Raw genomic sequence first — 14659 nt, forward strand, 5'->3', positions numbered from 1 at the left:
TTGTTTGGCTCCTGCTTAACCGATCACCCTGAAACTTTCCAGGAAGGAGCTGAGGTGAGTGAAATTTTCTTTTGTGAAAGTTTTGCGAAGATTCATCAAATGGTGCCAAAGATATTAGCAAAACAAAAAGCACTCTTCCTGTGGAAAATCTGACACGCATAACTGCATAGTGGCTACTGCTACGGTGTGATGTGCGTATGTAATGTGTGTGTGTAAAATATGTAAAATAATTTATCCAGTCTTTTAATTTTGTTTTGTATTATTGAAATTAATTTCACAAACAAATTACCTTGAGTTTTGTGCACTTTTGAGTGCAGAAAGGTAAAAAAAGCACTCCTGCTTCCAATGATTTGTGAGTGTTGTAGAACCATTTTCAGGTCAATAAGATATTTTAGTCGGTTATTGCATCTGCTACCATGATGATAGATACAATCTGCAGGCAACAATTTGGAATTTTGCCAGTTTCAACTCAGCTTTTCATCCTTTCACATATGATAAAATGATTACATTGTGACTGGTTCTGCCCGAGCACTATCAGTTTATGAGAGTCAAAATCTGTAGTAAAGGACCACCCAACCATTAGTTACACTCACAGACTCTAGCTGGTAATCTCATCTCTTCACCCACTATAGGAACCTTTACACCAGTGGTCGTGCATGTACCACCAGAGTGGAGTCAACTCTACACAAGTGAGCAGAAACCATCTCAACTTCTCCTACCCAGTGCCACCCTACATGTACCTGAGGATGATTGTAAGGAAGGAGATAGTCTTCACGCCGAGAGTGAGGACCTTCATAGACATGCTTAAGAGGTTTGAGTTGAGAGGTGAGTTTCTTCCAGTGATTTTCTTTCATATTGGGTCCTCACACCTTGGTTTTGCACCACCATACACCCATGAACTAAAAAGAATAAACTTTACCATGGACCTTTATAATGTGTCTGTTGTGTGCATTTCATACCTTAAATATCATACCATATCCTCATTTTCAGATCTTGTCGGAAAGCGTACCTGGTATGTAAGCTCTTCAAGGCCCGCGGCACGAAATAATATACCAGTTGCACATTCGCCTGGTTGGGACCAAAAAGTCATGTTGTCCAGTGAAAAAATAAATTCTTCTGGGGATGCTCACAAGCGGCATTTAAGACCTGGTAATGGAGAGGAAGGTAAGTTTCCAGAAGATTCTTCCAGCTTTGGTGATTATTTACAAGCCCCTTGCGATACCGGTACATCGGTTTTTCCCATATTGAAAGTAATACCCCGGCGGTGCAAGGGGCTTGTAAATAAGCCCCTGTGGGTCTGTGATATGAGGTTGGAATTGAATGAGACCTGCTACAGCCAAGAGAATAACACACTGAGGCTCAAGGTACAGCTGGGAAGCCTCATTGAGCCACCACCCTATAAAGATGATGTTGGTAAGGGTTGGGGGAGGGCCGATGTAGGGTCACCACTCTAGCAGTCTTGGAATACTTTCTGCATTCAGGAGTTTAATTGTCATTGAATTCAGCAGCTGCAGTAGATCTGGGGCCTAGGGATGTGAGGGGCCACTTCACTTCAATTATAGCTACATTCAGGTCTCAGCTCAAGAGCGCATGCGCTGTTTCTTCGAGACTATTGTGTACAGCAAAGGGCTTCCAGCCCGTCCATTGCATACCATTCACTGACTCTATTGCCACTCTTGTTTGTTGCGTAGAAGTTGGCCAGCACGCACCAGTCATCATTTCCTTTTGGGCCAGCTCCAGCACTTGGGGCGCCCGGTGCAACAATCAGTTTTGGTGCCCACCCCCATGACCTCCTCCATGGATCCCCTGACCACCACTTATCTCTCCATAACCCCTCTCTGACATACATTGCATTTATTTTAAAGCACTGGTTATGACTGGCTGTACTAATAAGAATGTATATCTACCCAAACGAACGATTTTTAGCAACATTAGGAATAAATAATTAAAGACTGGGGGAAAAAACATGACGCCCAAACTATTTTGTGCAGTTTGCATGCAGCTCTTTGATGACAGTTTGCAACAGTCACTGTTCTACATTAGTGATGTATATTATGTACTGTGGTAACACAAGGGTCTCTGTGACAAAAGCAAGAATCCACTCCGCTATCCATACAAAATACAGATTTGGGATCTGCACAGTACGTGTTCTTTGCCGCAGGCATTTTAACCCTCTGTGCTAGGTAAATGCCCCTGGACAAAACTCTGATCTCTCTCCCTGACAGGATCATTAATCCCAAGAGTTATGCTGACATTTTTTGTTGCTGCCAGAAAGCTGGGTGCACAAGAAACTCTACAGAAGGTGTCTTGAAATCGTAAATTATTGATAATCACGCGCCCCCCTTCCTCCCCGTTGAGGTTCAGTACCCCCTCCCCAGGTCAGCACCCTGTGCGGCTGCACCAGTTGCACCGCCCTAAAGCCGGCCCTGATCACCTAGCACCGCTTGGTTAATTTAAATGACATGCGTCCATCGCTCGTGCAATCCAGGTACTATTTCTTCCCACTTACCCCACCCACCACTTTTCCGTGTGTCTGCCCCGTCCGTCCTCCCCACCCCTCTCAGTCTTTAAACATTAGCACGCACACCTTCAACTGGCTATGGGACTCATGTCTCCAACTGTTACCCAATTGTAAGAAACGTACTTACAATTGTACTGTGGCTGAAAAATCCAACATGTTGCCCTATTTTAATAACTTTACTTGCTATTTACAATGCACGTATTTTGACAGCACAAACATTTTTATATTCCTCTCTTCTCATTTGTGACAGCCAGACAACCTTTATTTAAACCCATGCCTTCTTTCATTTACTTAACGCACACAAGCATATTTCACACACCACCTGCCACTGCCTGTGTTTCCAAGATGTCGAAGCCACATTCCATCGCAAAACACGTTTTCTTTATAAACAAACACTCTTCTCTTCACCGCGTGAGGTTTCATTTGACTCCTTATATGTATTGCCATAGTCCTCGCTTCCTGAGTGTTTCTAAAATCATGCTGGTGCTCTTTGCTTTCTGCAGTTCTATCTGCACACTATTCCAATCCACACCATTCCACTCCACGCCACACAATTCCATGCTCCAAACTTCCACTACACACAATTCCAGTGCACACAATTTCATTGTACACAATTCCACACCACATCACACGATCCCACTACTCGCCACAAAATTCCACATCTGATAATTCCACATTACACAATCCCTCACCACACAATTCTGTCCATGGCCCAGACCTCCACTAGGTATTTTTAGTGTCACCACTCCCCCAAACACTGCACTACACATTTTTCACAAAAAGTGCTTCTACGTAGTTTGCAAGTTGCAGCACGCCCCAGACAGTAGCTGTCTGGGATGGCCCCCAATGATGAAGCATGTCACCTAGGGGCAACCCTTGGAGAGTGAGGGAACTCAAAATCTTAGATTTGGGGCATTGTTTCGCACATTTAGCGGAAGCCCTTCCCTTTGGTTAGGTTCTCTGATCTGTCATTTACAGATTCGTTAACAACTATATACACAATTCCACACAACATAATTCCACACCATATAATTTGTATCCAAGCCCCACAATTCCACATCAGGCCACATAATTCCACAATTCACCAAATGTTTCCACTCCATTCTATGCTACACTGTCACACTGCTCCACTACAAGCAATGCCACTCCAATCCAAAATGTAAAGCGCATTAGCGGTGGATGCATCTTAGTTTGTTTTTATTATTATTTTTAGTCATGTTGCTATACACCATGGTTACAAATCATTGACAAAGCCGACAATGCTGATGCTGTACAGTTGGAACAAAAGGCAATGACAGAGGCAATAGTCTTAAAAGCGAGACCTGTTGGCTTTTCGGATGCTTGTGTTCCACTGCTCCTGCATGACTGCAGGTCGATTTGGAGCTAATGAGGGCCAACAGTTGACAGAAATGAGCCCTGTTCTGAGGCAACATCTTTGCCACAGATATTATACTAACTGACAGCGAAATTCTGCTGCAAATGAAAATTATGTTTTTTGTTTTCACATATTGTCCATCTTTTGCCCCTCTGCTCCTCGCCCCTGCTCCTCCTGGTCCACCCTATTGCTTCTCAGGGTGGCAGGTAGCACCAAGTCTTTGGTGAGTGACCCACAATTAATGCATAGAAATACTTTCTCTAACACTTCTTAGACACTGGGAAGTCCTCTGGAATGTATTCCATTCCCTTCTTTACAGCTCATCAGTGCCCTTATGGAAGCCAACCAGCCAATGCCAATGGTCCACCCAATGCCCATGGTCCACCCATGGCAAGAGCACATTCCTCATCCTAGTAAAACTCCAAAGAATTCCCAGAACACAACCTAACATTCTAGACTCACACCTCACCTGATTATTCCCCCGCCAAGAAAACCCACATTGGTGGAACCTTTTCCATGCAAGCTGCATATTTATCTGGGTAGCATTCCAGTTCCATTATTAGATCCCAGCTAGACAGCGCATGCACAGTATTTTGGAGACATTTTCTTTGCGCACAGTGGGCTTTCAGCCCCTCCATAACTTACCATTAGTTAGCTTCAGTGTCACTATCATTTGCATTGTTCCCATTTGTCATGGCATGCATATGTCATGTCCTCATCTATTTTTGGGTTCAAGCACTCCATATGAGTGCTTGTGATTTCAAGCCGTCTCCCATTTCCCCATCAATGTTGCTCCTTTGTCCTCTCACCCGCTACCCTATCCGTTTTGCTTCTTTTGCCTTCCACACCACCCCACTTGTGTTGATTATTTTCTCTCCCACCACCCTGCCCCTGTCTGTTTCTTTTCTACCATCTTCCCACACCCACCAGTAGCGGCCGGTGTCAGAGGAGAGTGGCGGGGCAGGTTTAGTGGGGACACAACAATGAAAACAAATTAAAACAAAAAAAACGTACCTGCAACTCACCGGTCTTCTGCTCCTCTCGTGGCTCCACTGCAGGCACAGGATCCCAGACTCCTTTGCGGCCAATCCTGAAGTTGCTCTCATACATGGCCTGAGTGCCGATGATTTTTGCACCCAGGGAGATTGGAAGTTTGTGCTTGCTATCCAACCTGGCAATGCAGCTGGGTTGGAGAGAGCTTCAGTGCACAAGATGGTTTGGCTAGCCTGAGACGGCCGGCCAAACCCTCAAGCGCAGTGATAACAGTGCATACCACTCCCCGTGGGGGCCTGTTATCCCCCTGGCCCCACCCCAAGACTCTGGGAAACAAAATAAAGTGAAAATGAATGACAGTTTATTATCGTTTTATTTATTTTTTTACGCTGCTGGAAGGGGGGGTGACGCTCCTCTGCCATAGGGGAGGAGCCGCTGCTGGTTTGGCCTTTCCCCTGTCCTTCTGCTCCCTCCCGCATTGTTGTGTCGGGTTTTTCGCTCCCAGCTGTTGTGTGTTTTCCCCTCACTCCCATTCTCCCAACCACCATAACAAAACAAAGTGCTATGATGCAGATACCGCTGGCCACGTCATAACACTTTTTTACCTTCTCCCCAGTCGCCCTCCACCCCACCTATGTTGTGCTGCTTGTCCCACATATGTGTTGCCTATCCTGCCCCTCCTGCAACAACAATAAAGCGCTATGATGCAGCAGCACTGGCCATGTCACAGGGCTTTTTCCCATGACTTGTAGACATGCTGAACAGCAGCAGTGCTGCTATACAGCATGGCTAAAAGACATTGCCAAAGCCAATAGCTCTCGCATTGCAGAGGCCTATTGGCTATGCCTGCCAGTGCTTGTTTACAGCCCCACTGAGTGTGCCGCAGTAAATTTTCCCTGCTTGCTTTAGGGCCCATGTCACCCATGTATATTTAGCAGAAGTCGTTGGTTTCTTAAAACTTAAAACCCTCCCCCAACCTGTATTTAGTGAAAATTAATGGCCTTTTCTTCTTGGGCTTTTTGAAGAGCAAACAAAGGACTGACGCCAAATGGTCAGGCTAAGTGTAATGTGTAACACAATTGTGGAAGTAAGAACCTTGTACTTCTGAGACAGTCTTGAAAAAATAGGCCTGTGGGCTTAAAGCACTACTCCTGCACAGACTCTCCATGTGATCTTTGACAGCTCATTCCCTTCCGACCGTCCTCTGCACCCACCTGTCTCTTCCCTCTGTGCCCTTGCCCAGCTCTGGCTGTGTTGCTGAAGCTCGGTTTGACTCTGGCACCCTCCACACCTCCTTTTGCCCAGTTCCATGCCATTATTCCCTTGCTAAACAATGACAGGGGCCCCAGGGTAGCTTATCGTTTGTGCAACCTATCCTCACTCACAGTAGCCTGTTCTCTCCCGCATTTTTATAGAGCGCGTGAGAAATACAGAAGACAATGACGAGGAGTCCTCTAGGACTGAAGGAGCTACACTGAAATTCCGCCATTTTAAGGAGTATAAAGCCAAAGTGACCGACAAAATGGGCAAACAGCTCTGCAAGGGAGACTCTACGATTATAGCTAAACCGCTGAATTCTAACACAGGTAAGAAGACTGTCAGGTTCCTACCTCAAATCCTCCAATTGCAGCACGGATGAAAATGCCCCTTGTGGGACCAGCTAGCAATCAAAGTAAGTGCTCAGTGCCGGATTAAACTCTGTGGAGGCCCCTAGGCAGTCGACATTTTGAGGCCCCTTTAGAAATTATCTCCTAATACGTTTTTAATTTTGCCAACCAACAACTTTAATAAACCAATTTTATTACACAAAACTAAGCACGAACAATTATTAATGTTGTTAAACAAAAAAAAATTAACACATTTTAATAAATCAACAGAACTTGAAATATTAAATTTCATTAATTTGTTTGTGGTGAAATCTTTCAGGATATATTGGAAGTCTACCTTTTGCAAGATGTCATATTCAGTGGCTATAATGGCAAGTGAGTTCTGTCGTTCTTGTGAAAAGGTAGCATTTGTGATCTTGAGACACCTGTATATTCTTAACTCTGTCATAACATTTGGGTACGTTTATCACACCTTATTTTCAAAAATGAGTTTGTATGATTGCAAAACTGGGGGTGCCCCTAAAAGAAGAGAGGCCCAGAGGCTGGTGCCTACTTTGCCTATTTGGTAATCCTGCTCTGTAAGTGCTACCACACTGGTGACATCAACAGCACAGCAGCACTATGGGACATTTTCTCTGGGTCCTGGATCATCAGGGTTGGAGCGCACTATCCGTGGTGGGTAATGCTGTTGATGGGCCACAACTATTCAGTGTCCTTTAAGAGTAACGTTGTTTAAAAGGAATAGGTCTTTCATTTATACACTGGAAATAAGAGCAGCTACAAATAGAAAACTAGAAGATCCTTTGCTGTTCTGGGCCCAAGATGCCACCCCTCATGTATAAACTGAGTGATCACACATCAAGGCGCAGCATTACAAATAACGTAGATTCTCATTCCGGTTGCCTATGTTATTCTCGGAGGTTAATCGGATTTTGTGGAATATTGGGAAGTCTCAAACACTTTCGGGGTCTTTGGTACTCTACAATTTGCTTTGTTTACAGTGCTAAGTCAGTGGGCTAAAAGAGCATGACAGAATGATACAAAGCATTCCTGTTGATTTGATTGGTCAGCCCGCCCTTTATCCCACTTTCTCAATGGCCTTCACTTCACCCCTTCGATTAAGATGGCTTCATCCCAGAATGTTCAAAAAATGCCTAAATACCTGCTCCGGGTGACCTGGGAGACTCAGCCAACTTGGATTTTGCTACTGGTTTGCAAGGGAGCTTCTCCCAAAGTGCGACAGGGTCAATGTTCTTAAAGTGCCCAATTATCTTGATGGCTGGGGGTCCATTTGAGGGTGTTCAGAGGTACCAAACGTAGTTCATGAGAGACTAAAAGGAGACCCTATCAGGTTACAGTACCTCAAAATATACTTTGGTAGTGCTGGAACTGGATTTAGCACAAAGTAGTTGTCTAGGAATGACCAAACTGCATGGGCTTAGATCTAAAAAAAAAGGAGAGCATTGGTTGAGATTTTTGGTTTGTGGCAGCACCACTGGTTCTGCATGTTCATAGTCGGAGCTTGGATACTGACGTTTAATGTTGGGATACATTCCAAATATGAACCATGCGATCTTTAAAACCAAAAAGGCTGTAGTGCAGGAACCATTAGTTACAGAATCAAGGCCATCAGCCTCAGTCAACATGAAGCTATTCTAATATCCAGGGTGAAGTGGGAAAAACTTTGCTCCTCTGGGACCGGATATAGGATGACACCAACTTCCACAAAGGTTGGGGCACATTGAGTGGCATCACACTCAGTCAGTCAGTCAAATAAGCTTTATTCGATTTAAATGAATCATAAAATCACACAATACATATCATACTCAAAGTGCTGGAACGTCTGCGAACCTCTTGCAGTAAATGCAGTGTCTTTGGTCAAATCAAATTATCTGCAAGATCCTCGAGCCTCGTGGTCCTCTCATGTCCATTAAATGATCTCCATGGATGATTGAGTTTGGTGGGCTTTGCTCTTGTCATTGTTGCCAGAGGCTAGCATCATCTCCACACTTTGGGGAATACAGCATTCTCTTCTTCTACTTGGATAGGTCAATCAGCAGATATAGTCCTAAGCATTGTCTTACCCCTGAGGAAACAACAAAAAAGATAACTCCGTTCCTGGAAAATGCCCCCTGTACTGCTTCAGCAGAGCCTCTCCTTGAGTTCTAGACAAGTTATAACTGGTTGCTCATTTCAGGCAGTATTTATTCTAAGTTGGAGGCACCGATGAGAAGCCAAGACAAACCAAACAGGCTTACTTTAAAATTGAAACCCTTTCCCACTCTGGGCAGATCGCATCTTGCATTTGAGCCTTTCGTTTTGTTAAGTTATGTTAGATATTTTTAAAGAGCGATCGCTTCCCCCTAAGGGTGTCTTGGCGCTAGCTGAGGAAAGGAGACCAAATAGATCAAACAGTTAGAGTGCAACAAAAAGCCATGTTTTGAGGGCCTTCCTAAAGGCCAAAATGTGTGGTTGGGCTTTAAAATCCAAACGGAGATCTTTCCAGGCCTTAGAGGCTCCTAATACAAAGTTTCGCCCTCCCCAGTTGACAAGTTTGAATCTAGGAACTGACACCAGTTTGGCTGATGTCAGATCACAGCGAACGAGTTGGTAAGTACAAAGCACATCACTTTTTCAAAAAGTCAGGGCCAGTTCCACGCAGTGCTTTGAATAAAAGTGTATTAAGGGGAGGAAGCAGACCAAACTGATAAAGCATGTCTGATAATCACAAGTTCAGTTACATTTTCAAGAGCTGTTCTCACTATTGCAAAGCGACACCCAGCACAACACACCAGGCAAGGGCAGATCATGTGCTGTTGCTGGGCAGACTTCATGAGCTTTAAAGGATGTAGATGTATAGTACCCATTCCACCCGGAAATCATAAGGTTTCTGGGTGCAAAGACAACCTGAAGTGGAACCACCATTTTGTGCAACAATCACAATATCCTTAGTAGGGAACGATTTACACTGCACATGGCCTCCCATCCACCCAGCACGTGTAACATTATACATAGACACACAGAAACACACACAGACATAGTACACACACTGGGGCAAGTAAGTACTGAAGGAAGCACACCTTCTCTCCTCCAGGGCTACAGCTGCTCCTGAACCTACAATCAGCTTCCACTAACCACCAAACTCATAAATGAGAGGGCAGTGCTCACTTATGGTGCATCCCCAGGATAGCAGAGCCTAGTGCTTTGCTAGACCATGTCAGCAGAACATGGAACTACTCCAAAATGCTATGGATTGTGAAGTTCACTGGGTGAAAAATCACAGGGTGGGCTAGAACAAATTCAGCAGGAGTCCCTTCTTTCCATTGCCTTGAGAAGGCCTGCAACTGTGGTACACAGGTGAATGGAAATGAGGGCTTGAAGTTTTAGGGATGCAAGAAATGCTACAACGCCCTCATTCCTTGACCTTTTGGGGTCATACAAGTGGGTGGCTCTGCTCCACTATGGGACACTGCCCAATTCTGCAATGCCAGTGCCCATTGAAGCACCAGCTGGAATCTGTGCTCTGCTGTAATTTACACAATTTTTTTCAGGGTTAAACCTTCATCTTTTCCTAAGAAATTAACATAATGTGTGGTTGAAAATTAAGGGAAAACTTGTTTTCATCTGTAAACATAGACAACAGCTGGTAAGGTAAGTGCGAGAGGAGTAGCAAGTTTCATTTAAAAGGTTGGTGGGGTGGAGCAGTGTCAGCTGCATGTTAGGTATCTCAAAAGACCTATCTGGAAAATATCAGTGGACTATTGGAATGAAAAATGATCAAGTGGAATTCTATTTCAAAGTTTCCCTTTACAAGGTGAATGTATAGATGAATAGATGTGGGTAAAGATTAAAAGAGTGCCTGGTGTGTGCTGTGTCATGGTGTAGACTACAGGAACAGGCTAACAAGGGAATTCTTTAGCATCAGGAGGGAGCAGGTGGGAGTGACCCAAGGGGTATGTTTGTCAGTAAGCAGCCAGTGTGAGTTTATTGGGTGAAGACCAAGCCAACGAGTCCTGGATTTGTGTTCTCAAGAACCAGACCTTGTCCACGTATTCCTAGCACTTGCAGAGGTCCCAATACCTGTGAAGTTGGACTGGGCCAGAAGTAGCTAGGTTTCAGCACGGAGATAACAGCCATTACCTAGGCGACCTAGAAGATGAAGAATCTATTTAGAGAAATATGCTGGCTCTGTGCTGGTGCATTAACAGATATCTGGGCACCCACTTATTGGGTGATCGCCTCTGTCAGCATGCAGTGTTCTGTGGGGAGCCAGAACCCCAGTAACCTCAATCAAGCCTACAAATTTCTCCAGCCACAAGGAAATATAATCTCATAGAACAGCAAGTCGGCATGAGGGAGAAGGCAACTTCTCATAGTTTACCAATAGCATGTTTGCTGTACCTTGCTGTTGGGGTAGCCTGGTTAATACCACCTGAACCCTGCGCATGTAGTGCCGGGTTTTCAGGCATGAAGTACTTTTGGTCCACATATACCAACGTGAGGATCACCTAAACCAGTCTCGTAGCTAGAATCTTTGCCAGCAAATTATTCTCACCAGTAAGCAAGGAAATAGTTCTGTACCACCCTCATTCTTCTTATGTCACATATGGCTAAAGGATGGTGACTATTGTTGCCCCCGAAGGTCCTCCTGAAGTGCGACGGTCTGTCCTGCTTCCTCAAAGAAGCCCAGTAGGTGGGGGGAAAGTAAAGATGAACATTTTTTCACACATGTAAAGTTAGAACAAGCATTTACAATGCAATGTTCTCGGCATTGGTAAAGTTAGAGCTATTGGCATTGCTCATGACATTATTTTTGTTTATGTTTTAGTTTTTAAAACATTTAAAGAAACGGCATTGTTATTTACAATGTCAATACCTTAATCACTCTCAAATGCGAGACCTATTGCATTTGCACCCACACACAGAGCCACTTACACACACACTGATTAAGCTATTGGCATTGTAAATCACAATGCCGTTTCTCTACATGTTTTAAAAACAAAAACATAAACAAAAATAATGTCATGAGCAATGCCAATAGCTCGAACTTTAACAATGCCGAGACCGTTGCATTGTAAATGCTTTTTTTTCTTCTCTGGGTAAGAAGGAAAAGACAGAGTCCTGTTACTTCTCTGCCGCCCGTCCTCGAACGCCAGGAACGCCGAGCTTTATTTATAGGCGATGGTAATTTTTTGCGTCCTGGGACGCATTTTCAAAATAAAAAAGTAGGGGAACGGAATCCCTGAAATTGAAGAAGTAGGGGTACGCCGTGCCCTGCCGTTCCCCCCCACTTCGACCACTGGGTGTAAATAACATATTCACTCTTATTAAAGTGTAAGGTGTAGGGAAATCAGATTCATGTTGTGGTTTTGAGATATGTGACTGACCAGCCTCAATAAGAACAGACATACACTAAGGAGGATTTCACACAATCAAAGGCGAGCATTCATCTCGCGGACACGGATCGGGATTTAAAGGTTTTAAAAAAACATAGGCCTCCGAGCACAAACATTTGTGATAAAATGTCTGTCACTCCCTTCCCAGTTGTGCAGCCAATTTTCAATGGACGATAATTAGAGATATTTTGAGGAAAACGACGTGCATCTCACGAAGAACGTTTACAAGCCACTGAGGTGAGTGGGAGGATATAGCATGAAACGAATGGGGGCCAGGTTTCCAAAATGTTGGGGCCATGACAGGTGGCAAAACCAAAACTCAATCCCTCAATTCCCGCCTGCTCGTTTTTTTTTGCTCACTGTCACCGCCCCCAAGAACGGGGCTTTGGTGTGTGGAACATACGTGCGGTGTCACCAGGGGATACAAGAGGCGCGAAGAGTGGGCGCGACCTGACCCTACCGCACGAGCAGGAAAGTGGCAGCCTCCTGAGGCAGGGCAGAGGGAGGGAGGGGCGTGACTGGGGACTCGGAGGACAGCTGATCTCTTGCATGTCAACAGTGGCGAGTATACATTAGGCGCGGTCCGTGTGTTTTCCTTTCACAGTTCCAAATGTGCGTGTAATCAGTACACGCGTACCCCATCCAGATGTGTCAACTGGAGCCATGTCACGAGGGTGGTTTCCAGTCCTGATGTTTCAGCCAACTGCGCTAAGTATCCTGGGAGAGGTAGGCCCCCAGACAAATAATTGGGAAACAGGGCAGGGCTGGAAATCAGAAGCAGCCCTGTCAAAAATGTTCAAGCAAGCCCGGCTGCCTTTATTTTTATTTTTCTCCCTCTCTACCCCAACAAACCGCCCCTCCCCAATGTCTCTACGGTGCCTGTTGCAATAAACCCCGAGGAGGTGGAGAGTGATTTTTAACGCACTGCAGCAGATTTGAGCCTTCCTAAAACTGTTTCGAATGACTCCAGCCACCGGGGAAATGCCCGATGGGTTAAATAGGCAATCAAGCAGCTGTTGGGACATAAAACTTCAAGTCCCAGCATGCTTAATGTCGTAGGATTAATAAAAATCACCCGACTGGCTAAACTTCACTTGTGTCATGGGGGAAGTTGACTGCATTGCAAACATCGTAACCCCTCCCGCTCCCACCATCCAACCTGGCTGATACATTTCAAGGCAAATGTTAAACTGGGCGACAGTTACTTGCTCACAGCTTCACGCAGTTGACCACTTTAAATTAGCGCAAATAACGGAACACCATCCCCGTTGCAGTGTCATAGCATTCTCCCGTGCTCCATGGCCGCTCGGCTCACACAGGCAGCCGGAGGGCTGGCGGCGCCCCCTCAGCACCGCGCTGGCATGCTGCTGCCATCCGCCTCTGGTAGGGAATGAGGGATAGCCGAGAGACATGGACTGTTTTTATATAATTATGTATTTGGAAGATGTGCAAAGTATCCGCATTCTGCTTTTGTAGACAGTGTGTAATTTGAAAGAAACTCTTGGACAGATGTACATATTATCCTGGACGTAGATTGTCACTCCTGTGCGTTCCGAGCTGTAGACCAAAGCAAGCTACCTTTATGTTGACTCTGTTACTCCTACTCCAAGACTCTCTGGTACAACATGTTGCCTGCCATGCTGCTGCCGTCCGCCTCCGATTGCCGACCACTTAAAGAAATCAGTCCCAGCGCCGCCGCCTTTCTCCGAGGTCAAGCAGAAATGCCTCGGAGAAACGCAGCGGCGGTTTCGGATTCGGGGGCGTGTTTTTCTTTTTCTCTCCTCTTGCCATTGGCTGGAGGAGAGAAAAACACGCCCATCGAAAAGTAGCGAAAAAGCACGCCCCCGAATCCGAAAAGGACGGGGCCTGTTCGGAGAGACAATCCTCTTCTCCAATGGCTGGCCAGCATTCAAGAGACCAGCCAATGGAGAAGAGGAGAGAAGAGGGGCGGGTTCAAGCCACCCATTGAACGCCCAAATGATGCTAAGTGATTCGAAGCTGTGCATTGCACAACTTTGCGTTACTTTCGGATACTATCCAATATAAATCCAAATTTATACTTTGCATCGGGTTTGTTTTGCTAAAGTAATGTAAACCCTATGCAAAGCATGAGTAAATCTGGGCCTTTGTGTCTAACTTGCCAGTGTCAACTGCAAAGTAAAGGCTGTCTGATGTAGAGAAAGCCATTGAAAAAGACGCAGATGTCCAATGCTGACTTCAGCGATCACACTAGTGCCCTGGTCCGAAGGAGGAAATCCTTCGACATGATCTCTAGAGCCATCTGCTGGAGGTCTCCTTGTGAAGTTGCTGCTGTGACAGTTGGCCAACTTTAGGAGGCAGGGTTGCCCGAGGGAGCCCTGGTGAGTGTGGCAGCTCACCCTTGCCTCGCCGATCAGCACAGCTCTCCTTGATAATTCTACGTGTGCACCATATCTGGTTATTCCACATGCCTGAGAGACACAGGCTGTAAAAACAGATTTTGGTGGAGCTCTTTATCGGACATTGCTATCCCTTCACCTGAACAGAAAAGTTTTTTGGCATAGATTGATCTGTGGATCACAGAATGCCAGGAAGCTGTTCTGCTGCACACAGCAAGCCCGCACTTGAACTTTAATTTTTATTACTTTAATGTTTTCTTTCTGTAGAGAACCCTGAGACTCTAGGGCATCCCTGTATATTTAATTATTCTGTATGTACCATAGTAAGTTATGTTGTGATTACAATACTTACCTCATTTAAAAAAAAAGTCAATCATTGAGCTTTAAAA

General features: G+C 45.2%; 1 protein-coding gene across 3 annotated transcripts in view; it reads left to right on the forward strand.

Annotated features, from left to right (window-relative positions):
* Positions 1 to 14659, forward strand: part of LOC146784295 (uncharacterized) — a 305758-nt gene that overhangs the window by 20342 nt on the left and 270757 nt on the right. For 2 of the 3 annotated variants that reach the window (XM_085635521.1, XM_085635523.1), the window contains exons 3-5: positions 633 to 825; positions 991 to 1164; positions 6305 to 6475. In XM_085635521.1, coding sequence (XP_085491647.1) covers positions 633 to 825; positions 991 to 1164; positions 6305 to 6475 — 538 coding nt within the window. The remainder of the gene's footprint in view (positions 1 to 632; positions 826 to 990; positions 1165 to 6304; positions 6476 to 14659) is intronic. The other variant, XM_085635522.1, reaches the window with a different exon arrangement.

Source organism: Triturus cristatus, chromosome 11, assembly GCF_964204655.1.
Source record: "Triturus cristatus chromosome 11, aTriCri1.1, whole genome shotgun sequence".
NCBI lineage: Eukaryota > Metazoa > Chordata > Amphibia > Caudata > Salamandridae > Triturus > Triturus cristatus.